At 51.0% G+C, this 25,843-nt stretch overlaps 1 protein-coding gene and 1 pseudogene across 8 annotated transcripts in view; one reads left to right on the top strand and one right to left on the bottom strand.

The window, feature by feature from the left end:
- Positions 1-25,843, bottom strand: part of MYH14 (myosin heavy chain 14) — a 102,904-nt gene that overhangs the window by 74,883 nt on the left and 2,178 nt on the right. For 3 of the 8 annotated variants that reach the window (XM_021094781.1, XM_021094782.1, XM_021094783.1), the window contains exons 2-4: positions 17,083-17,166; positions 9,018-9,428; positions 3,823-3,979 (exon numbers count right to left, since the gene is read on the bottom strand). In XM_021094781.1, the coding sequence (XP_020950440.1) occupies positions 3,823-3,979; positions 9,018-9,428; positions 17,083-17,166 (652 nt within the window). Of the gene's footprint in view, positions 1-3,822; positions 3,980-9,017; positions 9,429-12,186; positions 12,483-13,108; positions 13,214-15,308; positions 15,389-17,082; positions 17,167-25,843 lie in introns of those variants that run through there. The other 5 variants (XM_021094784.1, XM_021094789.1, XM_021094787.1 and 2 more) reach the window with 5 other exon arrangements.
- Positions 1,230-1,607, top strand: LOC102167183 (annotated as a pseudogene).

Raw genomic sequence — 25,843 nt, 5'->3', positions numbered from 1 at the left:
ACAACCCCTCACCAAACGCACACTGACTGCCTACTAAGTGTCAGGCACCGAGTGCTATGGGACCTGGCAAGGTCCCTGGCCTCACAAAGAACCCACTCGAGTCGGGGACAAAAAGCACATGAACTAGAGAGGAAGATGATTTGACAGCTGGCAAAGTCCGGAGATCTTTTTAGTTGTCACGACGGGGGTCAGTGGCGGAGGCGGTGATCCTACAAGCTGCTAAATATCCTACAATGCACAGGACGACCCCTGCTACCAAGAATCATCCATGGAGTTCCCGTTGTGGCTCAGCAGTCACGAACCCAACTAGTATCCATGAGGATTCAGGTTTGATCCCTGGCCTTGCTTGGTGGGTTAAGGATCTGGTATTGCCATGAGCCGTCGTGTAGGTCACAGATGCAGCTTGGATCCTGCGTTGCTGTGGCTGTGGTGTAGGCCAGCAGCTGCAGCTCCGATTCGACCCCTAGCCTGGGAACCTCCATATGCTGTGGGTACAGCCCTAAAGAGACAAAAAAAAAAAAAAAAAAAAAAAAAAAAGAAAGAAAGAAAGAAAGAAATAAAAAAGTTCTGGATGGGAGTTTCCTGGTAGACTAGCGGGTAGGGATTCAGCGCTATGACTGCTGTGGCTTGAGTCACGGACATGATGCCCATTTGATCCTTGGCCCGGGAACTTCTGCGTGCTGCAGAAGAGGCCAAAATAAAAAAATAAAAAATAGAAAAACAAAAAGTAAAAAAAGAAAAGGTCTGGATGGTTTTAAGCACGGCAGGAAGTCTCTGGGTGTTTTTTTTGGCATGAGAAGTTCCTGGGCTAGTACCACAGCAATGACCAGAGCCACAGCAGGGACAATGCCGGATCCTTAACCTGCTAAGTCACCGGGGAACTCCTGGGTGGTTTTAAGTGAAAGAGAGCAAGAGAGACAGCAAGCTGCATTCCATAGGGCCTTGGAGTTAGCAGCCTGGTTTGGGAGCCATAAGGACATGGGTTCGAGGCCCAGCCGCCTCCTTGGGGCTGCGTGACCTTGGGTCAGTCTCTGAGATCCTGTGTACCCTACTTTCCCCATCTGAAAAATGGGGCTCAAAACAGCCCCTCCCTCACAATTCTGAGTAGGAACTCAGAGAGAATGTTCACAAAATTCTTTTTTAGCGTCAACACGGCGAGCAGGACTGCTGTTGAAGTGTCAAGCCAGTGGCTGGAGGGTATACGAAAATGCTATTACGATGCGGCCAGGCTCAATAAACTGGGCTGAATGCGAGATGGTACAATATGAGGATGACAACGTGAGAGAAGCCAGAAGACGGCTTCCTGAGAAGCTTTATAACGACAGGGTGTTTCGCATTAAGAGAGCGCTGGTCCTGACAAAGAGACAGCAGATCTTGCCTAAAAAGCAGTGGACAAACTACGAGGAGGACAAATCCCACCTTGAACCATATCTGAAAGGGGTTATTCGGGAAAGAAAAGAGAGAGCAGAGCAGGCAAAGAAGTAACACGTGTAAATCTGTGGATGCAGCAGTCATAAATATATATATATATATATATATATATATATACATGAAAAAAAAATATATTTTTTTTAGGGCTGCACCCGCGGCATATGGACGTTCCCAGGCTAGGGGTGGAATCGGAGTTACAGCTGCCAGCCTACACCACAGCCACAGCAACACGGGATCCAAGGCGCATCTGCAACCTACACCACAGCTCACGGCAATGTCGGATCCTTCACCCACTGAGCAAGGCCAGGGACCCAACCTGCAACCTCATGGTTCCTAGTTGGATTCATTTCTGCTGCTCCACGACAGGAACGCCATTGAAATATTTTTATGAACTTGGTTAAACCCAAAATGTACAGTGTAGACCTATCTGAGCTGCAAATGTATTACTTTAAATAAACATCTATTATACTTTCAATAAAATCCTTTTCTTATATACTAGCTGGTATGTCTTACTGTTTTGTAGCCAGGACTGAACCTGGGTTAGCTGTGAATTTCACACGCTCAGCCCAAGCCAGCACCCCATAGGGGCTCAAACTGAAGTTTGTTGACTGAATCACATCCTGTTCGGTGGGAGTTTACGGTCTCCATTTCACAGGTGAGGAAACTGAGGCTCAAAGAAGGACAGCTGCTTTCCTGGGGTCACACAGCAAGCAAGAGGCTGAGCTGGGTGTGGATATTTGAATCCAGGAGGGTGACACGTCACAACTCACAGCGCCCAGCCCAGGATGAGACGTGCTGCACAGCGTGACCTACAGGGCGGGGTCAGGGTTCAGTGGTCAGGGGTCCGGGGTTCCAATCCCGCCTCAGCCACCCACCCGCCAGTGGGACCTGCTCTGTGCCTCAGTTTCCCCATCTGGAAAGTAGAGATAAGGAGCACACCTCCTTCATGGGGCTGCTGGGACTTCAAATGGGATGATCCATGAAAAGTCCTTGACCCAGAGCAGGCACTCATGCTTAATTTTTGGTACACTTATCCCTAAGTTATGTTAACTCATATAATAATTAAAAATTATTATACATAAGTATATGATAAATTCAGTTATATAAGCAAATAAGTGTTGCCTCTGATTAAACAGATGTTTATAATGTGACTATAAAACATGACACATAAATATGTTTGGCCACATGATATAGGTATATTATATGCTGGAAATTACAGCAGTGGTTCTCAAACTTGAGCCGGCATCAGAAGCCCAGAAGGAGTCTGGGGATCTTGTGAAAATACCAATTGTTGTGTCTCCCTGCAAGGCTTTCTGACTCAGCAGGGAGGTCTAGGGGGAAGACTACATTTAAACTTGTTTTTTGCTTTTTGCTTTTTAGGGCCATACCCGCGGCATATGGAGGTTCCCAGGCTAGGGGTCTCATTGGAGCTGTAGCCGCCAGCCTACACCACAGCCATAGCAACGCCAGATCGGACCTGTGTCTGCGACCTACACCACAGCTCACAGCAATGCCAGATCCTTAACCCACTGAGCAAGGCCAGGGATCGAACCCGCAACCTCATGGTTCCTAGTTGGATTCGTTTCTGCTGCGCCATGACGGAAACTCCTGAGTTTACATTTCTAACAAGTTCCCAAGTGACGCCGAGGCTGCTGGTGAAGGGACCACACTCAGAACCACTGCCTTGTACAATTATAAACAGATTATTATGATACACAATAGAAGCATAGCATGTGTTTGGTGACATAATATGTACAGTATAAATGCACTGCTGTCATATGGTAGAAAGATATACATTTTTAAATGTCTTTAATAGATATAAAATATTTATTAAAATATCTGATCTATAATAAATATATAACAAGTATATTACATATATTACATTTGAATTATGGAATTTTGCCGGGACTGACTGACACTGTCATAGGGTGAATGGCAGCCCCTTTGATGGACATCTTTGTGCAGTGCATCACCTGCCCAGCTGTACACAGCAACCCCATGCTGCCCATTGTCTAAGGGGCAGTCATTCACTCTTTTTTGTGTGTGTGGCCCCGCCTGCAGCATGCAGAAGTTCCCCTGGCCAGCGATTGAATCCATGCCAGAGCAGTGACCCAAGCCACCACAGTGGCAACACCAGATCCTTAACCCACTGAGCCGCCAGGGAACTCCCACAGGGTACTTGTTGGGAGAAGGGTTGAACAGACAGACAGACAGAAAGGGGCCTGACTGGCAGGACCCAGAGACTCGCCCACTCAGTTCTCCATTTGTGTTCACTCCTGCCCCACAAAGAAACCTCTTGGAGTCGGAAATCTTTGCCCTGTCATCTGATCCTGACCGCCAGCCCAGGCCCCACTGAGGAGGCCCCTCCAGCAGCCCCAGCCACACACTCACCCTGGAGCATGCTTCGGTAGGCCCCCTCAGTCACTGCGTACACGTGAGGCGGCACTTCGTGGCGCTTCTTGCCCCGGTACATCTCCACGATGGCCTCTGTATAGATGGGAAGCTGCTTGTATGGGTTGATGACCACACAGAAAAGGCCGGAGTAGGTCTGCAAGAAAAGAGAAGCCTCAGCTGTCTGCCTGCAGCCCAGAGGGCAGCACGAGGCTGCCATGTCCAGCTGGGCAGGTTGTGCACTGCACAAGCCCATCTGGCAAAGGTGCTGCCATTCACACCATGAGAAGGTAGACTGGAATATTTGTGACAAACAGTTGCAGGCAGATGGGTGAAAAGCAGCTTTCCAAATCACGCACAGGCACTGTACAGATGAGCTTTCACCCAGAGAGAGAAGGTAGCCTTTGCAGCCTGTCCCTACCTGGACTCCCACACACATGAAAGGACCACGTGCAAGTTCACCTTCTGCATCATTAGAACCGTGAAAGACTGGAAATGATCTGGACACGCAGTGGTACAATGGATTCCTTTTGGTGTGTACTGATAGAGAACTGTCTCCAAAACTTATCACGGAAAGGAAACAAGATAAGAACTGTTTGCATTGAAAGGGGCGCAAGAAGGAATATTTTTATGTATTTGCTGGCATACACAGACTATCCCCAGAAGGGTGCTCCCGGCGTCTGGGGCAGCTGAGACATGACGAGAGCACATCTGGGGTTTCTGTTGATAACAGACCCACAGGACCTGTTTCCACCACCGTCCTGGTGGTTCCCTCTTCTTGGAGGAAATGCTAAATTTCAGGTCCCAGGGGTGTGAAAATAAAGATGCCTTTTTTTTTTTTCCTTGCACCCAAGTTCACGGATGCCCTGAATTTGTCCACACACCCCTTGGGCCCAGGCTCAGGACCCTGAAGTGGTCTAAGAACCATTACAGGAGTTCTCACTATGGCACAACGGGATCAGCAGTGTCCTGAGAGTGCTGGGATGCAGGTTCTATCCCTGGTCTGTGACTTAGTTTGCAATTGAGGTTTGGGATTTGATCCCTGGCCCAGTAACTCCACATGGTGCGTCCGGCGGGGGGGGGGGGGAAGAGCAAAATAATAATAATAATAATAATAATAATAATAATAATAATAATAAAGAACTGTTCCAGCTCTTACAGAGCAATGGGCAGACAAGAGGCACTTAGGACAGATGGAGGCAGCTGGACAGCTCAAGAGCTAGCTGGTCACCTAGCTAAACCAACCCAGAGAGCTAACTAGCTAAGTTAGCTGGACTAAGCTAGATGAGCCAGCCAGAGAGTTAGCTGCGTAGGGGCTTAGCTAGCTTAACTGCGAAACCAGCTAGCTACTTAGCCAGCTAGTCGCCTATTTAGCTAGTGAACCAGTGAGCTGGTTACTTGTTGGTTAATAGCAGACCTGCGTGAAGCTCCCAGGCGGCTGGAGCTCTAAAGCAGAGCGAGGGTGTGGCCACCCCAGGCTGCCCGGCTGCAGGTGCCAAGCTTTTAAGGGAGGGGGGAGGTGGCCAGCGAGGAGCAGAACAACCGGTTTGCTGGGTGTCTGCCCTCAGTGCTCGCTCGCCAGCGGCTCCCCTCCTGGGAGCTCAGTGGGCTGGGCGGCCAGACCGCATTCCCTGGGAGGGTATCTCATGGCTGCTGGCGCCCTGGTCCCCGCTCCTGGCTGGCGGAGGAGCCCACCCCACAGCCCAGCCCGGCCCCCGCTCCTGCCAGCCACACCTTGTTGCCAGGACGACACCGCAGACAGAACCCGAGGGTGGATGCCAAAGCCAAGGGGCTGGGGCACCTGAGAGAGAGGGTCGGGGACGCCGCAGGGGCCGGGGCACCATAGCGGAAACCTGGCTGAAAGGGTCTGGAGGGGCCGCCCCAGCCCTCGGGGTGCAGCAGGTGCAGCTGCAGGCCTCCCCGCCTCTGCTGCCCGGGGACTCTCCGCAGTCTCAGGCTCCCGCCTGAGAAATCCTGCCCACCTATTACGGAGGCGGCGGCGGGGACTAAGGGAGGTAATGAAGAAAACCCAGCAGCCCAGGGCAGGCGGCGCCCATCAGAGGCGCTCCAGCCGCGCCCCCAGAGGCGCTCCCGTTTTCGCCCCACCTGGGAGCCGAGTCCACTCAGACTTGTCATCCTGGGTTCCTGGCCCTGTGGGACTTGGCGCCAGGGCTCTGCCCTCTCAAGCCTCGGTTTTCCAGCCCTGGAGAAACAGGAGGCTTTTGACCCCCACCACCTAGAAGGTTCTGAGCGTGCCATGCTATAATGGATCCGCCAGCGGCTCATGGAGCAGAGGGTATCACAGTGGCCGCAGGCTGGTCCCCTTCCCGCCCCAAGCACCCCAGTGAAGAGACAGAGACCCTGAGTCACTCAAGGCCGAATGACTTAGCAGCGGCAGACACTGGGTTTCTGGAACCCGGGACGCCCCCCTCTTTCTGCAGGGAAACACTGCCTTCCCCATCCCTGGCTGGCCAGGGGATATTTATCAAGCAAGGCCTGAGGACAAGCAGGGTAGAGCTTGAATCAAACCTTCTAGTTAGGTAGCTTGAACAGGCACCTTAACGTTCCTGGGTCCCCTTGGATCATCAAATGGGGATGGGAACAGCGCTTCCACAGAGAGCTGCCGGGAGCCGTGCACAAGTTCAAGTCACACGTACAGGGCTCAGCCTCAGGCCCTGAGCCCTGTTCATACTTAATAGTTAGCTGTTAACTACTCCTGGGCCACTGGCGTCTCCTCTCCAAACCGCAGGCAAAGGAGGTGATAATCCGATAATCCCTACCTCACAGCCTTATGTGGAGAAGGGGTATCATGTTGGAAAGAAATTTAGAACAGCACCTGATAGAGAAAGCAGGGCCTCACTAAGTGCTGATGCTTATTATCAAGGCCCAATCTGCTTCCTGTCTGGGCTTCTAGAATCTTCCATTTCACTTCCACTTGTCAAGCCTTACTTCTCTGGTTCCTGGGCCATAGCCTTAGCTTAGCCCTCACCATTTTTTAAAAAAAAATTTTTAAGTTTTTCTTTCTTTTTCTTTTTTTTTTTTTTTTTTTGCGTTTTAGGGCCACCCTCATGGCGTATGGAAGTTCCCAGGCCAGGCTGGGAGCGAATCAGAGATACAACTGCCAGCCTACACCACAGCCACAGCCACAGCAACGCAGGATCCTAGCTGCGTCTGCGACCTACACCACAGCTCATGGCAATGCCAGATCCTTGACCCACTGAACTGAGCTAGGCCAGGGATGCAACCCACGTCCTCAGTTTGTTATCACTGAGTCACGACGGGAACTCCCCATACAAATACTCTAATCTCGTGCTTCTGACCCTTAACCGGGTGGCCACTGGGGCCAGTTTATTTAGTTTTATTTTTTGATATATCACATCACTTATCAACCTATTCTTTTATTACACTCATTAAAGTTTCGTGGTTTTGTGTTTTGTTTTTTTAAACATAGAAAAGCAGCACTTTTCCTTTTAGGGTTTTGGCAAGGCCTTTAGTGATTTTTCTTGCATGGCTGGTTTAAAGGAGCAAGGTGGTGACACCCCAGCCGTCTAAGCTGGGGTTTGGGGCAGGACTCTGGGGCCAGCCACCTGGGTTCAAATCCTTCATGTCCATGTGACCTGGGTCCCAAGTCACTCATTTAGCATTCCTGAAACATCAGGTGATAAGAACAAGTGCCCAGCCCAGTGGTGAGCTGATAATCCACATGCAGCACTTAAACAGTTCCTGGCACATCTTAAGGGCTCAATAAATATTTGTTAGCCACCCATGATCATTATTTTTCATTATTACTGTCGACATTCCTTGTCAATCTCTCTAATCCTGTTTGCTCTTAAGAACCTGTGGCTGCCAGTGAGCAACAACCTGGCAGCTTATTAAAAATACCAGTGCCATGTCACACCCCCAGAGAGCCTGGATTTAAATGGGCCTCCGGTGTTGGTATTTTCAAAAAATTCCCAGGGTGCTTCTAACATGAAGGCCGAGGTAAGAAGTGCTGTCCTTCTCCAACGGCTTGCTGTTCAGATCAAATCACCAGAGACATTAAATGCTCCACAGAGAGACCAGATCACCAGAGTCAACCCCATTATCATCAATCTCAGAGTTCCCCAGTGGCCTAGTGGTTAAGGATGAGGCATGGTCACTGCTGTGGTGTGGGTTCGATTCCTGGACTGGGAACTTTTGTATGCTGTAGGCACAGACAAAAAAGTTAAAAAAATAAAAGGTTCTGGAGTTCCTGTCGTGGCGCAGCAGAAACTAATCTGACTAGGAACCATGAGGTTGTGGGTTCCATTCCTGGCCTCACTCAGTGGGTTAAGGATCCAGCTGTGATGTAGGTTGCAGACCTGGTTCGGATCTGGCATTGCTGTGGCTGTAAAATGGGACAAAATTCTTTTCCTTTTTTTGTATTTTGTCTTTTTAGGGCCCCTCCTGTGGCACATGGAGGCTCCCAGGCTAGGGGTCCAAGGGAGCTGTAGCTGCCAGCCTACACCACAGCCACAGCAGTGTCAGATCTGTGACCCACACCACAGCTCATGGCCACGCCGGATCCTTAATCCACTGAGCGAATCCAGGAATTGCACCAGCAATTTCATGGTTCCTAGTCGGATTCGTTTCCGCTGAGCCACAACAGGAACTCCAGATGAAATGTTTTATAATTGTCAAAATGTACTGAAATGGTATATTTTAGAGCGCCTAGTACATGCTTAATAAATGTTAATCATTATGGTTTTACTTAATATCTTTCTGGGCCTCAATTACCTGTCATATTTTTCCCTCCGTTTCGTTTTAGATAGAAGAGCCTCTACTTCGTGTTAAGATGGGAGGAAGCACATTCCCATCTGGAAGGCATTTAGCGCAGAGCCCGGGCTGCAGTTTTCCGTCCTCTGGAGTTCCCACTCGTTATTATTACCCGTATCCCTTTCTGCAAACCCTTTGGCTGTGTTATATTTGCGAATTCAGAATTTTGTTTTAACTTGAGGCAAATAATAAGGAGCACCTACCCTGTAATATTAAGGGACAGCCCATGTGGGGGTCTGAGGTCGTCCTGGCAATCCACGCATTTCTTTTGGCGGTTAAGGGAACAGCCCCACGGTCTGGGATAAAGCGTATGCACAGCCTCGCCAGCGTTTAAGGTGCGGTGCTGATACCCGGCCCTCCAGCCCCACGGTGCCCTCCCGGGGACGGGGGCCGCCACTCACGTAGATGAGGCCGGAGTAGTAGCGCTCTCGGAGGTTGTGCAGAACCGAGGCCTCGTTGAGGCAGGTCAGCTCGGCCATGTCCTCAGCCTTGCTGAACTTGGGCGGGTTCATGCGCTGGATCTGGTCCCGCGGCAGCCGCAGCCGCCGCCCACTCTCGGCCAGCTCCACCTCGGCTTCCTCCTCGCCCTCATCCCGCAGCGCCGCTGCCTCGAACCCATGCAGTTCCGAAGGCACCCACACCAGGCGCCGCGCGGTCCACTCCACCTGCGGGGAGGTGGCCGAGCCCCCGGGCCCGCTCCCCACGCCCGGCCCGCGGGGCGCGAACAGGAACGGCTGGGCAGCCTCGGGCACTGGGCCCGGCCTGGGGGGTGCCTTCCGCCCAGGCACCGACACGGTCACGGCTGCCATGGTCTGCAGGGAGAGAGAGAGAGAGAGGGCGGCGGTGAGGAGGCCTCCTCCCCAACCCAGTCCCCCAGGCAGTCGCCCCTGGCGTTCTCCGCCAGACCTCATTTCACAGCTCTGCAAAATGGGTCCGCAGATCTTTTTTACTCATTCCAGCCATGCGCCTTTCTAGTCACTCATTCATTCAGTAAGTCTTTAATAACAACCTAAATGTCCATCCACAGAGGACTGGATAAAGAAGATTGGTACATATATGTACAATGGAATACTACACAATCATGAAAAAGAATGAACTAATGCCATTTGCAGCAACATGGATGGACCTAGAGATGATCATACTAAGTGAAGTCAGTCAGAAAGAGAAAAACAAATAACATGATATCACTTATATGTGGAATCTAAACTACGACACAAACTGGGAGTTCCTGTTGTGGTGCAGTGGAAATGAATCTGACTAGTATCCATGAGGATGTAGGTTCGATCCCTGGCCTCGAGCAGTGGGTGGGGGATCTGGCATTACCGTGAGCTGTGGTGAGTCTCACAGATGTGGTTCAGATCCTGAGTTGCTGGGGTGATGGCGTAGGCCAGCGGCTGTAGCTCCGATTCAGCCCTTAGCCTGGGAACTTCCATATGCATGGACGTGGGCTGAAAAAGCAAAACGAAAAAAAATAAAATAAAACATGTCACAAATGAATTTATCTACGAAACAGAAACAGACTCACAGACAGAGAACAGATTCGTGGTTGCCAAGGTGGAGGGGCGATGGAGGAGGGCTGAACGGGAGTTTGGGATTCGCAGCTGCAAACTTTTATGTATAAAATGAATAAACGAGGTTTAACTATAGAGCCCAGGGAACTATAACAATAGCCTGGGATAATCCATAATGGAAAAGAATACAGAAAATAATACACAGATGCATAACTGAATCACTTTGCTGTAGAGCGGAAATTGACAAAACATTGTGAATCAACAATACCTCAGTGAAATAAATTTAAAAAAATAATTTAAAAAGCCCGGGTGTGAGCCATGCACTGGTCAAGGCAATGACCATATAGTAAACAACAAGCCGGAAAAAGATGCCTGCCTTCCATTCTAGCCCCACTCTGGCTATTGCGGGAGACACCGCTTGTGAGGCTATCGGAGATTTGAGATGGAGAATCCAAACCGAGATGGATTCTAAGCATAAGAAACACACCAGAGTTCAAAGACTTCATTGTCTTTTTGTCTTTTTAGGGCCGCACCCGCGGCATATGGAGGTTCCCAGGCAAGGGGTCAAATCGGAGCTATGGCTGCCCGTCTACACCACAGCCACAGCAACGTGGGATCCGAGCCGCCGCATCTGCGACCTATACCACAGCTCACAGCAACGCAGGATCCTTAACCCACCGAGGGAAACCAGGACTCGAACCCGAATCCTCATAGATACTAGTTGGGTCTTAACCCACTGAGCCACAACAGGAATTCCTGAACTTTTTTTATTTTTAATGTGGTGACTAGAAAAATTTTAATTACACGTTTGGCTTGCATTGTATTTCTATGAGATAGCATTGCTCTAATCCCAGGAGATAGATGAAAAGATAAATAAGTAAATTATACAGTGTGCTAAGTGATGATAAATGTCATGGAGAAAAATCAAGCAGGGGACAGGGGATGTTAGGGTTGAGGGGGGTCGAGGTTTTAATTGGGGTGGCCAGGGGAAGCCTCTCTGATGTATCTGAATAAAGACCTGAGGAAGATGAAGGGAGCAGTCCATGGGAACATCAGGAGGAAGAGCATTCCAGGCTGGGAGAACAGCTCTTGCAAAGGCCCTGGGGCAGGAGGGGGCCTGTGAGTCTGTGGCATTGTGAGAGGGCAGTATGGCTGGAGCCAGGTGATCTAGGGGGAGAGGCTGGTAGATGAGGTGAGACTAGGGACAAAAGGAGTCTGATTCGGTCATGAGGACCGTGACCTCTTAGCTGTGGGCCCTAGGAGGGTGCCGATCTGATTTCTGTAACTCGGGTTCCCTGACCACCTCTGGTCTACCCCAGAACAGACCTGAATCCCATCTCTCCCATAGCAGTGGCCGCCTTCCCTGCGATCTGGCTTCCTTCTCTTTGAAATCGGGAGACTGGCCCATTCATTCAATTCTGAATTTATGTAACATTCCCTTAGGCTGTTCCAGGACCAGGCTCTACCCTGAGCCTGGAGTGAGTCTGGGAACCCAGAAATGAGTCAGGAGGGGCCCTGCTTGGAGGGGCTCCTGGTCTGGGGGTGAGCAAGCCCTAGTCTGGAACCCATTGTGAGCTGTGAGCCTTACCGGAGGCCCTGGGGGAGCCATCCTGTGCTAGACCCCTCCCCACCCTTAAAGGGGCCGCAGACTAGTAGTGAACAGACCACGGCAATTCCGGAGCAGCCTAAGCACAGGTCAGGAAAAGGAACTCCCTGTCTCTCACGGTGCCTTGCTTCGGAAAACGTCAGCCTCTATTCTCTCCCGCGACCTCACGCCGCCACATCACTGCTCCGCCCCACCAGTTCCAGGAAGAGCCCAATGTTCCATCCCCCCACCTCAGGGCTTCCCCGCTCTGCCCTCCAGCGCCCCCCTCCCCAACACGTCCCTGGAGAGTCCCTGCAAACACCCAGCTCCCCTTGAGACATCCCCGGATGGATCTGGTCCCATCAGTCCTCCCCTTAGAGCCTCTCCCACCGGGAAACTCAGCTCCAGGCCACACGCCCCACTTCTCCCCAGAACGCCTCCTCAGCACAGGCGGCCCCAGCCGCCCCCACTTGCCGAGACGTTTGGTCCTACTGCTCTCAGGCCTCAAACCCAAGGTCCCTGCATTCAAGCAGCAGGCTTCCACCACCATCAGGCGCTGTTCCCCCGCTTCCCAGGCCCCAAATTGCCCAGGCTCCCCGAGGTGGCCTGTGCGGCCCTCATCCATGTAGAGCCAAGCCCCATCCCTGGGACTTTAGCCCCATCCTCACCCCACCCACGCACTTCCTCTCCAGCCCGCGGCCTTTGACCAGGAAGGGTTTGGGAGTTTTTTGCAATCACCCAGCTTCCCTTCCCTAGAGCCAGCTGTCTGGGCCCCCAGTCCATTCTCCCTCGGACCCCAGCCCCTTCACCTCCAGACTCAGGAGTCTGGGCCCCCCGCTCCCTCTTCTTGGGACCCACCAGTTGGAGCGCCCTCACCTCAGAGCAGACAGGCTAGAGATGAGGAGGCTGGGACATCCGGATTCTGAAACTGGTAGCAGCTCCCTGAGGTGGGCCTGCAGCCGAGAAGGCTCAGCCCCTCTGGCAGCCCCACCCTCCTTAGGCAGCAGGAACACCTCTGCCAGGGCTCATTTCTGTCACCAGGGCAGGTGTTTTCACCTGCCCTGGGAGGGGCCGAGACTACTGGGCTGGAAAGGAAAAGGAACCTGGGATCCGCCCCCCGGGGCCAGGGTTGGGGCCCTTGGCATCCAGCCTTCTGACTTCCGTCTCTGCTAGGATTCAGGGGTCCTCTCTGCCCCCAGACTCCCAAATCAGGGGTCCCAGACCCGTCCTCCCTCAAGACCTAGAAGAGCAGGCTCCCAGAGCTGGCCAGTCAGAGCCGGGATAGCTGGCCCCCAGCCCCCCACCTCGGATCCAGGAATCCCAGCGCCCGGCCCCCCTGTCCCTGAGGCCCAGGTGCCCGGGGCCATCCTCTTCACCCGCGGATCCTCGGGGCTACCTGGGGGGCGCCAGCTGGAACTGGAAGCGGGAAGATGGGGAGGGGACACGGGTTCCCCCGTCCCCTTTCAGAGCTCTCAGGTGCGGCTACCTCGGCGGTCCAGCGCGGGGCGGGGCGACGGCGCGTCACCGGGAGGGAGCCCGGCTCTGATGTCACCCAGCACCTGCCCGGCTTGGGAAGGGGGCGGGTCCTGGAGATGGAAGGCCCTGGACACGGGGGTGGGAGGGAGGCGGGGGATGAGCCGGTTGCCAGGTGGGCGGCAGCTGTCGCGGGCCCCTCCTCCTTCTGGCGAGCAAAGGTCAAGGACAAGCAGCGGAAAGGGCTGAGGACTCCAGGAGTTCGAATCCCGCTCAGGCTTTCTGAGCCTCGGACTTTCCTCTCCGCGAATTGAGGCCAACCGAATGAGTAAGACTGAGTGGGAGAAAGTGCCCAGGGCAGCGCTTAAACAAGGATTGCCTCACGACATCATTGAATCTTTGCGGAATTTCCGTTTCCCCAAGCCTGGAAATGGGACAACACAATTCACAGAGAGCACGAGGAGCACCAAAGAAGACGACAAAATGTTATTCTGGGCTCTGGAGCTTCGGTCTCTTCATGGGTGAATTGAGGACTATATCGCAGTAAGCGCACCTACTATGTGCTTGGTGTTTTCCTGCTTTTATTTTTATTTTTTATTTTACTATTATTATTATCTTTAGGGCCGCACCAGCGACATATGGAGGTTCCCAGGCCAAGGGTCAAATCGGAGCGATAGCTGCCGGCCTATACCACAGCCACGGCAATGCAGGATCAGCCTCGTCTGCGACCTACACCACAGCTCACCACAACACCGGATCCTTGACCCACTGAGCGAGGCAGGGGATCACACCCACAACCCCATGGTTCCTAGTCCGGTTCGCTTCTGCTGCGCCACGACGGAAAGTCCATGTTTTCCTGCTTTTATTTAATTAAATTAATTAATTAATTTAGTCTTTTTGCCTTTTCTAGGGCCGCTCCTGCGGCATATGGAGGTCTCAGGCTAGGGGTCGAATCGGAGCTGTAGCCACAGGCCTACGCCAGAGCCACAGCAACGCGGAGTCCGAGCCGCGTCTGCGACCTACACCACAGCTCACTGCAACGCCGGATCGTTAACCCACTGAGCAAGGGCAGGGACCGAACCCGCAACCTCATGGTTCCTAGTCGGATTCCTTAACCACTGAGCCACGACGGGAACTCCCATGTTTTCCTGCTTTTAGAACAGTTCTCCAAACTCATAGAATGATCTCAAAAACCAATGAGATAGGGACCGTCAGCATTACCAGTTCTCTGATGGGGAAACTGAGGCTTGGAGACCTGAACGAAGTAAGCTGCTCAAGGCCATACTGTCAGTAAGAGGAAGAGCTGGGATTCAAGCCCAGGCGGTTTTCTGCCATTCTAAAGGGGGGATTGGGAGGACCACGTCGTAGGTCCTCAAAGATACCAATATCCTCCTCCCACTTGGTAACCCTCTTAGGTTCCCCACTTAGGCCATAGGGAGTACAGTCTTCCTTAGGGGAGCGCTACGGGATTTAAAAGGTTAAGGAACTCGGCACAGAGTTGATTTCTTAAGTGTGATTCTCAACCCCACTCCCCTGCGGAGACCGGCTCTGTCCAGCCTGTTTTTTCCGTCCCTGTAAAATGGGTACAATATAATAACCCTTCTCGAGGTAACATACTTAAAGGTAACTATTTAGTTGTAAAACGAAAAGGGCCCTGGTACATCGTGAGGCCTCAAAGACGTCTTTCCCCACCTCTCGGCCTCTGCCCGTCACGATGATCCGTGTCTCTGGTCCGCAGTTTTTACCCGTGAAAATAGACACTGTCATCTGGGGGCGGGGGATTGAAGGCAATGACTCAGGTATTAAAGCGTCCAAGGTCCCAAAGCGAGCCTCAGTTTCCCCCTCTGCGGAACAGGCCTGAGGCCGCCAGTGAAAACCCCGACCCGGCCTCGCAGACAGTAAAAACTCGAGTTGGGGGAGTGTAGACTCTCCGCCCCGCTCCCCCCCCCAGCCCCCGCCCGGCTGCCGTCCGGCCGCGCGCCCAAGGTGAGTGACCGCGTCACTGCCCCTCGCCCGCCGCCCGAGACGGCCTCCAGAACCCCCACCACAGCCCCGAAGCTCCAGCCTCCCGGGGCCCAGCCCCACTCCGCCGCCTCCGGCGGGCAACGGCCCGGGTCACTCACCGGCTTCCAGGGCTGTCCAGAGGCTTCGGCCTGAGGAGAAAGAGGGGCGGGCCCTCCAGGAAAGCCCCGCCCATACAGGCTCAGCAAGAGCCAATCGGCCCCCGCTGCGACAGGCTACGGACCCGCCCACAAGGGACGCGCCCGCCAATCAAGAGGAGCGGCTGGCGGGCGAGGCCAATCAGAAGTTGCCGGAGTGTGCCAGCCGTGGGAAAAGAAGAGAGCTAGACCCGGGAGCTAGGCAGCGCGGTCGTAGGCGGGACCCGAGGCCTGACCGGCAGAAGCTACTTCCAATGGCGAGGATCGGGGGGCAGCCAGGGGCGAGAAGCCCAAGGGACCTGAGTGAATGAGCCGCTTTGTGCTCCAGGCATGAATGGAGACCTTTGTGACGGCCAGCGTGCGGTGGGGGGGGAGCTGTTGGAGGCCGGAATGCCTGGGTCCCTCGGGAGCCGGGAGCCGGCGAGCATGAGAGAAGGGAGAGAGAATTCACTTTTGTCGAATGCTGACCGCGTACCACCAGGCACTCTCCCAGGCTCTCACCCACCGGAGGTGTGGCATTACTGTCAGTAATAACAATGATCACTTATGGAGTGCCGGATGTATGCCAGGAGCTGTGCTAAGCGCTTTACCTGCATGATCTCATTTAATCCTTACAACTATCCCTTGGAATTAGTGCTGTTAAGATCTTCATCTTTCAGATGAGGTAAACCGAAGCTTAGAAAGAGGGTGTTTAATTGCCGAAAGTCAGAGAGCTGGCAAGTGGCACAGCGAGGACTGAGGTCCCGCCAAATCTGACGCCAGAACTTGAGCTCCTAACCACCAGGCTACACCTAGTCGTTGATTAATGCTTCCCAAATTACAGATGGGAAAATTGAGGCTCAGAAGAAGTAGGCAACTTCCCAAGGTCACAAAGTGAAGCCTCCACTGAACCCTGAGGTCGTGACCACGCCTGAGGCTGGCATGTTGCTGGGGAGCCCTGCACCACTGGTCTCCAAGCTGTGTCCCCATTCTGCAGGTGTACACTGAGGCTCCAGGAGGAGTGAGCAGCTGGAGCAGGGGTGTGGGTGGGAGGCTGCACAGAACTCAAGGCCCAGCCAGCCTACCAACATGGCATTGCTGCCCAAGAGCTGTGTGGGCTTTTTTGAGGTTCCATATATTTCTGCATCTGTAAACAAAACGAGGGGGATGGTCTCTGCCTCCACCTTCACCTCCCTCCCCTCACCCCCAGTGTACTGTCAATGAGATCCTGTGAAACTCTCTTCCCACTGAGCCCCTGCTCTGCTCAGAACCTCTCATGGCTCCATCTCAGTGTAAAAGCCAATGACCTCATCATGGCCCACAAGGCCCCACAGGATGTGGCTGGAGTGGGGGGCGGGGGTGGGGGGCTCTGATAGTGTCTCCCCTTCATTCAGCTCCAGTGACACCAGACTCCTGGCTGTTCCTCAGGTCCTCAAACACTCCCCAGGCACAATCCTGCCTCAAAATAGCCTTTGCATTTGCTCTTCCCTGCACCAGGAATGCTCTTCCCCCAGGTTCTGCAGGGCTGCCTCCCTCCCACATCATCAGGTCATCTCCAACATCACCTCCTCCAGGAGGGCCCCCCCCCGGATTTTTTATGGCCACACCCATGACATGTGGAAATTCCTACCTGGGCGAGGGATCGAACCCGTGCCATGGCAGCAACCTGAGCCAGTGCAGTGACAACACCGGAGCCTTAATAGGCTGTGCCATAATGGAACTCCTGTAGTGTTTTTTTTTTTTTTTTAAACTTGTTTACCTGTTTATCTTCTGTCTCTCCACTAGAATGTAAGTCCCACGAGGGCGAGGGTCTTTGTTTTGCTCCGAGCTGGATCCTCAGGGCCTGGCACATAGTAGGCGCTCAATAAGTATTTGTTGAATCAGTAGTAACAAGTCCTTGCATCATGTGAATTAAATGAGTTAATACATGCTAAGAGCTTAGAGCGGTCCTGGCATCAGGAAAGAACTGAATAAACAAATTATGCTTCTGATCACTGTTGCTATTTCTTGTTCTACAAATAGCCTTCCAATAGCACGTAGGAGAGAAACAAGAGAGAGAGAGAAGTCTAGAAAAGCAAAAAGGGGCAAGAGATGGAAATAAAGAGAGAGAAGGAGAGATCTGGACTTGGCTGAGGGCAGACACAGGTGAGAGCATCCGAATCCCAAGGCATTTGCTCAGCAATGGCAAAGGTAAGTCCTTACAGGCAAGAAGCATTGAGATTGCCACGGCCGCTGCCTGTCTCTTGGCAGACGGGGAAACTGAGTTCCAAGGAGTGGAGGACCTTGCCTAGAGCATCCTCAGTGATAATACGGCCCATATGTATGCAGCCTGACTCTGGGCTAGGACTTGCCCATCATCATTTGAATGCATCCTCATGCCTGTCCTATGAATTGGCACTGTCATCACCCCACTTTACAGGCCCGCAATGTGCCTGGGGTCCCCTGGCTGATTTTGATGGCAGATCTGGGCTCAGACAGCAACAGGTCAGGCTCCTGTATCTGTGCCCTTAATGAAGAGAGGAGAGTACCTGTTACTCTGGCCAGAGTGTTCACCATGGAAGCTTCCTGCCTGAGGATAACAGGAGCTGTTTATTGAGTGCTGACTGTGTGCTGGACATTGTGCCTTTTTACGTGTGAACTCTTTGGATGCTCTCGACAATCCTATGAGATGGATAACTTTATTATCCCCATTTGACTGATAGAAAACTGAAGCTCGGCTACATGAAAATCCCATGTGCCCCAAGGAAGACTGGGACACACAGACAGTCAAACAGGAATCAAGACTCTGACATGCACATTTTCTGCCTGGTAACTGGTGCTGTCATCAATACCCTCTGGGATTAAATCTACTTGGCAACTAATGATGTCATCATTCCCATGGAGGGTTTACACTGGAGGTGTCATTCATTCTGCTCAATTTATAGGGTACTTGATGACATCATGAAATGATAATATTGAGATTTTTCTTTTCTTTTCTTTCTTTTTTTTTCCCCCTGGCTCCTCCCAGGGCATGTAGAAGTTCCTGGTCCAGAGATTGAACCTATGGCACAGCAGTGGCCTGAGCCACTGCAGTGCCAACACCGAATCCTTAACCTGCTGCACCACAAGGGAACTTAGTATTGAGCTTCCTTTTTCTGAGGCTATTCTATGACCTGGAGCCTGTGCTAAGCACTTTAATAGTAGCTGCTATTTACTAAGTGCTTACTGTGTGCCAGGCACAGTTCTAAGCTCTTTATATGTATTAAATTCCATAATCCTCCCAATAACTTTACATAGTAGGTGCTAGTGTCATACCCATTTTACAGATGAGGACATTGAGGGAAGGCTGCCCAAGGTTGCACAGCTAGAAAGCATGAGAGCCTGGATTTGAATTCAAGAAGTCTGGCCCCAGAGCTTGGGTTGTGGCTTCTGAGACCCAGGAAACCAGGTCAGAAGGAAGCACTCTGCTGTCTCAGAGCCCTCCCGCTGGCCTCCATCCAGGCCTGCCAGAGAGGGTCCTCAGGATAAAGATTGAAACTCATCCCTACCACGCATCCATCCCTTTACTCCAGGCACTGGGATTACCTCTATTAATAATCTGGGAGTCCCTGGCTGTCAGGGACAGGATCTGATCCCTCTGTGGGTCCTGAGGATACAGGATAAACTGCAGTAGAGAGGGAACTCGGGAAATGGGGATGGATGGGAAACTGGGATGGATGTGCTTGGGGAGAAAAGGAAATCAGGATGTGGGAGCCTTTCAGTTCCCAGAGGGATTCCTGCCAGCTGGCACAGCCCCATTATTCTTAACTTACGGCTCCCTTGCTATGCAGAATCTGAGTAATGGGCAGGCAGCACAAGTGTAGGGAAAAAAGCCAGCAAGGAGCGAAGTTCATGTACAAAAATAAAATGCTGGAGCTAAGAATGGAGAAGACAGTAGAGCCAGGGAGGGGGCCGTTTTATGGAAGAGGGTTTGGGGGATTTTTTTTTTTTTTTGGCTTTGCCTGAAGCCAGGGTTCGAACCCATGCCACAGCAGTGATAAAGCCACTCAGGCCACCAGAGAACCCCTGCGGGATTTTTTTTTAATGAGAAAAAAATGGAGGAGCACTTCCATGCCTGACAGGGGTTAAGGGGCCCCCAAGTCTTCATAGAGAAAAAGAAACGGATGAAAAACATGCTAAGTTTCTCTCTGGGTCCTGACTGTATTCCTGCCTGGTCAATGCTTCCAGGGGAAAAATGCGAATGGTTCCAGTATTTTATTTTTGGTCACTGGGCAGTTGTGTTTCTGCATGTGACTCGAAGCTGGAACTGGCTTCGAGACAAAAACAGGCTGGCAGCCTCGTGAGGGTCACAGATGAGCCACGGGTTTGGAGATATAACGACAAACATTTACTGAGTGCCTACAGCATGGCAGGTCTGGTGCCTGATCAGGGGTCAGCAGACGTCTTCTGTCAAAGGCCCAACAGTAAATATCTTCAGCTTTGAGACCCAGGCGGTCTCTGCTATTTCTACTCTACCGCGGTCTTGCATCAGAGAGCTGCCACGGATAATTGTAAAGGAATGGGTGTGGGTCTGTTTCAATAAAACTTTATTGATACAAACAGGAAGTGGGAGGATTCAGCCTGGGGGTGGTTGTTTGCCGACCTCTATTCTGGAAGCCAGGGAGAGGAGAGAACAGAGACAGGGTTCTAGCCTTGTGGGAACTCAGATATTAATTTACTCCAACTTGGCAGGCAGAGGGAAACCGTTCTAAGTTAGATCCCGTCCTTCCTCCGCTCAGGGTCCTCCCCTGGCTTCAGTCTCAAAGTTAAAGCAAAGTCCTTGTGAGATCTCCCAACCCTGCACCATCTGGCCCCCTTTGTCCCCTCTCTACCCACAGCTCCCGCCCTCTCCCCCCTGCTTATTTCGCTCCAGCCATGCTGGCCTCCTCAGTGCTTCTCAAACACATTAGGCTCAACCCTGCCTCAGGACCTTTGCACAGGCAATTCTCTGTCTCTCTGTCTGCCTCTCTCTCTCTCTCTCTCTCTCTCTAGTGGAATGTACTTCCCTTAGAAAACCACTTGGGAAGTTCCCATTATGGCTCAGTCATAACAAACCCCACTAGTATCCATGAGGATGAGGGTTCGATCCCTGGCCTCGCTCAGTGGGTTAAGGATCTGGCGTTGCCATGAGCTGTGGTATAGGTCACAGATGCAGCTCAGATTTGGCATTGCTGTGGCTGCGGTATAGGCCAGTGGCTATAGCTCTGATTCAACCCCTAGCCTGGGAACTTCCACATGCTGCCGGTGTGACCATAAAAAGAAAAGAAAGAAAGAGGGAGGGAGGGAGGAAGAAAGGAAGGCAGGAAGCTACTTGGTTGCTTCCAGTCTTTGCTCAAATACAACCGCCTCCACGAGGCTTCTCTGAGCAATCTCTCTGCCGGAGCCGTGATACCCCCACCTGTTCTGCATTTCCTTGGACCACAATACTCGGCACTCTTCAACTTGCCAATAATACACTTATGACACTTTCTGTTTATCGTCTGATGCCTCAACTAGAATATCAGCCTCTGTGTAGGTGGGGATTTTTTTCTGTCTTGTCTCCTGCTGTGTTCCCAGTGCTTCCAACAGGGCCTGGCACATGGTACATACTCAACAAACACTTGCCGAATGATTGAATGCATCTGGTGGTGGACACAGACACCAAACAAGCGAGCATAGAATTACAGAGCACAGTGGCAGGTTGGAGTGAGTTCTGCAAAAAAGCAGTGGAGGAATTCCCGTTGCAGCTGAGCGGGTTAGAACCTGACTAGTGTCCATGAGGTGTGGGTTCGATCCCTGGCCTCATTCAGTGGGTTAAGGGATCCAGGGTTACCCCAAGCTGCAGCATAGGTCACAAATGTGGCTCCGATCCGGCATTGCTGTGGCTGTGGTGCAGGCCGGCAGCTAAAGCTCTGATTCGACCCCTAGCCTGGGAACCTCCATATGCTGCAGATATAGCTTCAAAATAAGCAATGGAAGGTAAGAGAGGCAAGGGGCCTGGGGCATTCTTTTAGAAAGGGGGTCAGGGAAGGTTCCCTCAGGGCATGAAGTCTGGAGTGGAAAGATTATATGACAGTGGGAGTTCCCGTCGTGGCTCAGTGGTTAAGGAACCTGACTAGCATCCATGAGGACTTGGGTTTGATCCCTGGCCTCGCTCAGTGGGTTAAGGATCCGGCGTTGCCATGAGCTGTGGTGTAGGTTGCAGACACGGTTCGGATCCCACGTTGCTGTGGCTGCAGTGTAGGCCGGTGGCTACAGCTCCGATTCAACCCCTCCATATGCCATGGGTGCGGCTCTAAAAAGACAAAAGACAAAAAAAAAAAAAAAAGATTATGTGACAGTAGATATTGATGAATAAATACCTGAATCCCTGGATGTGTAATTGATGGAGCGCATGGCCGGATGAGGGGAGAGATGATTGTTTGAATGGGTAGATTAATAAATGAATGAATAGAAAATATACACAGTGAATAAAGAAGTGAGCAGATGGACAGAAGAATCAATTAATGCATAAATGGATGAACAGCAGGACAAGTGGACAGAAGGACAGATACACAGGTGGATGGAACGATGAATAAATGGTCTTTCACGCCTCCACACCTTTGCACATCCTATGCCTTCTGCTTCTCACTCCCCTTCTCTGTCTCTTCACCCCAGGAGACTCCAGGTCAACTTCCCAAGGCCCCTCTGTGCTCAGAGTATGTAGAGAGACTTCTGGTCTCACTCTACCCTATGCTTACTCTCCTGTTGATGCTCCAATCACACTGGATTGGAATAATCTGTCTCCTGCTATCTTTATAGACCAGTGAGGCTTCTGGGGCTGGGGCTGAACCTGTGTCTGTTTCCCCTGATATCCAGCTCTGATGCAGGGGTGGGGAGGACCTCCAGAGATGTGTACTCTGCATGTGAATGAGGCCTGAAGCAGGTCTCTAAGCCTGACATCCAGGAGGAAGATGTTTCTGACAGTATCACTCTGGGGGTCCACACAATTGAGTAGGGGGCTTGGGTGTTAAGTGTCTCTGAGTGAAGGATATGCAAGGGGACCGGTCTGCATCTCTTGCACCTTCTCTTGTCCTTAAATCCCCCAGGCTCCAGGATCAGGAGATCCCTCCCTGCTGTGTGACCTTGGGCAGGTCCCTTCCTGTCTCTGATTTTCAATAAACCAAGGAGGGGAATCAGACTAGTCATTGCAAGACTTTTGTTTGGTTTCTAGGGGTCTATAACCTCCTCTGTTCCCTCCTCTGCTGCTCCCCTTATCTCCCTGGATTATACCCTTCTCTGCCTCCACTACCAGCTTGGAGCCCTTAGAGGACAAGGCTTGAGTCTGACCCATCCCTGAGGCTGATAGCACCACAAAGGTCAGGGTCGGACCCTATCCAAGGCTGAGTCCCTTGGATCTTCCAGCACAGGATCTGGGACACAGGTTTCCTCATGGGAAGGATATTGGCTAATGAATGAATGGAAGTATGATTTTTTTCACCCAGTGAACTCTTACTCATACTTCAAAATCCAACTCAAAATTTTCTCCTCAGAGAAGACTTCTCTGACTCCTCCTGGCTGGTCAGCTAATAATTATCAATTCTTTTATGATACCTCTTGTAGTCTGGGCATCCTGAGCACTTTCTTATACACATATATTGAATCATTTGACTCCCAACAAGCCTCTGGAGACAGGTACTACTGTTTATCTCCCTTTTATGAATGGGAGAAGCAATAATTAACAAATAGGATTCGGCAAAAATGGGATGTTGATTTTGTGATTAGGTTATGAAAGATTGTGACTTGGTTTTTTGTTTGCTTGTTTGTTTTGCTTTTTAGGGCCACACCCACAGCATATGGAAGTTCCCAGGCTAGAGGTCCAATCGGAGCTACAGCAGCCAGCCTACACCATAGTCAGCCACAGTAACGCCAGACCTGAGCCATGTCTGCAAGCTACGCCACAGCTCATGGCAATGCCAGATCCTTAACCCGGCGAGCAAGGCCAGGAATCGAACCCACATCCTCATGGATCCTAGTCAGGTTTGTTAACCACTGAGCCACAGCAGGAACTCCAAGATTGTGACTTCTATCTTGCTAGCTGACTCTCTCGGTGGCTTTGATAAAGCAAATGGCCATACTGGAGAGGGTCATTTGGTAAAGAAACAGAGTCCTGCCAACAACCAAGAAAATGAGCATGGAAGCAGGTCCTTCCCCAGTCAAGTTGTGAGATGAGACCACAGTGCTACCCAGCAATTTGATTACAGCCTTGTGAAAAATCCTGAAGCAGAGGATCACTACAGCTTTTTTTTTTTTTAATTGGGGGGGGTTGGGTTTTTTTTACTTTTTAGGGCTGCACCCGCAGCATATGGAGGTTCCCAGGCTAGGGGTCGAATCGGAGCTACAGCTGCCGGCCTACACCACAGCCACGCCAGATCCGAGCCACATCTGCCACCTACACCACAGCTCACGGCAACGCCAGATCCTTAACCCACTGAGCGAGACCAGGGATCGAACCCGCATCCTCATGGATACTAGTCAGGTTCATTAACCACTGAGCCACAACGGGAACTCCTGACCACTCAGTTTAATATCACAACCGGCCCCCAGGTTCCCCCACCCCCACCCCTTCACCTGCTCTCCTGTATCTATTTTCCCATAGGACTTTGAACTTTCCAACATATTACAATGGGGAGTGTGCTTCATTTCCTGCTCCGTCCCCAGCACCTAGGACAGTTCCTTGCACACAGTCATTGCTCCAGAAGTATCTGTTGCAAGAATGAAGTTAATCCTTTAAGAAATTCTGCCCCAACTGGTAGGATGATGGGGGATTTTAGTTCCTGGTTATTTGTACATGCTGCAGGCTTTTTCTAAAACCACAACCATAATCTTATAATCAGAAAGGGAGAAAAGGCCACCAAGCTACTTTTAAAATATTCTCTCCTTTTCAAATTAAATTTTTTTCATTACACAAGGTGAAAAAGATTCAAATAGTAAGGTAATATTACCCATGACCAGCACTTTTCTTCTCACTTCCCCTTCCATATGTACCTCTGACAATATTTTGCTGAGGATTTTTCCAACAACGTGTACTATTAATTTACATCAGGGGTCTACTGCCTGTATTTGTAAGTTTTATTGGCACACATTGGTTTAAATGTTGCCAGTGGATGCTTTCCTGCTACAAGGGCAGAGCTGAGTTATGGTAGAGACCGTGCAATCTTCAAAGCTGAAAATATTTACTCTTTGAGACTTTACAGAAAAAGTTTGCCAACCTCTGATTAATATGTAGGAACGAGGTAACTAAGGAGTATTCCCTTTGAGTTCCCTGTGGGGCAGCAAGTGAAGGATCCAGTGTTGTCAGTGCAGTGGCTCTGATTGCTGCTGTGGTGAAGATTCCACCCCTGGTCCAGGAACTTCCATATGCCATAGGCATGGCAAAAAAGAAAAGAAAAATTCTCTTTGATTTCTTGTGTTCAGGAAATGGGATCATGCTTGCCATATTGAAATGTGACTTACTTTTCATGCTTAGCAATATGTCTTGGGAAGCCTTTTATGCTCCTACATTGAAAGTCACGTCTGCATCGTATTCTGCAATCTTTTTCACACCTGCATAGTATTCCACCATTACAGTCTAGTCCCTTTGACCTCTCTCCAATTGATGGAGCTTTCAGTGGTTTTCCAGTTTTCATCTTTTCCAATGAAAAATTCAGCAAACAGCCTTCTTCCTACTTCCTTATGAATATGTAGGCATATTGCTGGGTCAAAGAGTAAATCACGCAGTTAAGATTTTGATAGATGTTGTCAAACTGCCATCCATGACAATACTACTTTCCTTTTTAGGAAAGAAAATGAAAAAGAAACCAATCCTGTCAAGTATTTATTACCTGGCTGTTCTGTGAAAGGTCCCACCCCTTAGGGTGGTTCTGCTATAATTTCCTGACCCCAGGCACACACTGTGGACTTTCTCAGCCCTTTACACTGGCTGCTCCCTTCCCCACCCTTCTCTGCCTGGCATAATGCTGGTAGGTCCTCAAGATCCATCTTCTAAGACTGGATGAAATTTTGTGATATTAACTATGCACTTATCCTGGGTCTCAGCAACCCTGTTTCTTAGTAAGTACCCACCGGAACGTGTACACAGAAGACCTAAGAGGACACATCCAATGTAAACACTACCATATATAAAACAGACAACTAACAAGGACCTGCTGCATAGCACAGGGAAATCTACTCAATATTCTGTAATAACCTATGTAGGAAAAAAAGAATGGACATATGTGTATGTATAAATGAATCACTTTGCTGGACACCTGAAACTAATCCAACATCGTAAGTCAACTATATGCCAATAAAGTTTATTAAAAAAAAATAGGACCTGTCCAGGAGTTCCCAGTGTGGCTCAGTGGAAACAAATCTGCCTAGTATCCATGCAGGTTCGAAACCTGGCCTCGTACCGTGGGTTAAGGATCCGGCGTTGCTGAGAGCTGTGGTGTCGGTCACAGACGCGGGTTGATCCCGCATGGCTGTGGCTATGGCATAGACCG

Source organism: Sus scrofa, chromosome 6 (assembly GCF_000003025.6).
Source record: "Sus scrofa isolate TJ Tabasco breed Duroc chromosome 6, Sscrofa11.1, whole genome shotgun sequence".
In the NCBI taxonomy this organism is placed as follows: Eukaryota; Metazoa; Chordata; class Mammalia; order Artiodactyla; family Suidae; genus Sus; species Sus scrofa.
The sequence above is the reverse complement of the archived record's forward strand: the minus strand, read 5'-3'. Positions and strand labels throughout refer to the sequence as shown.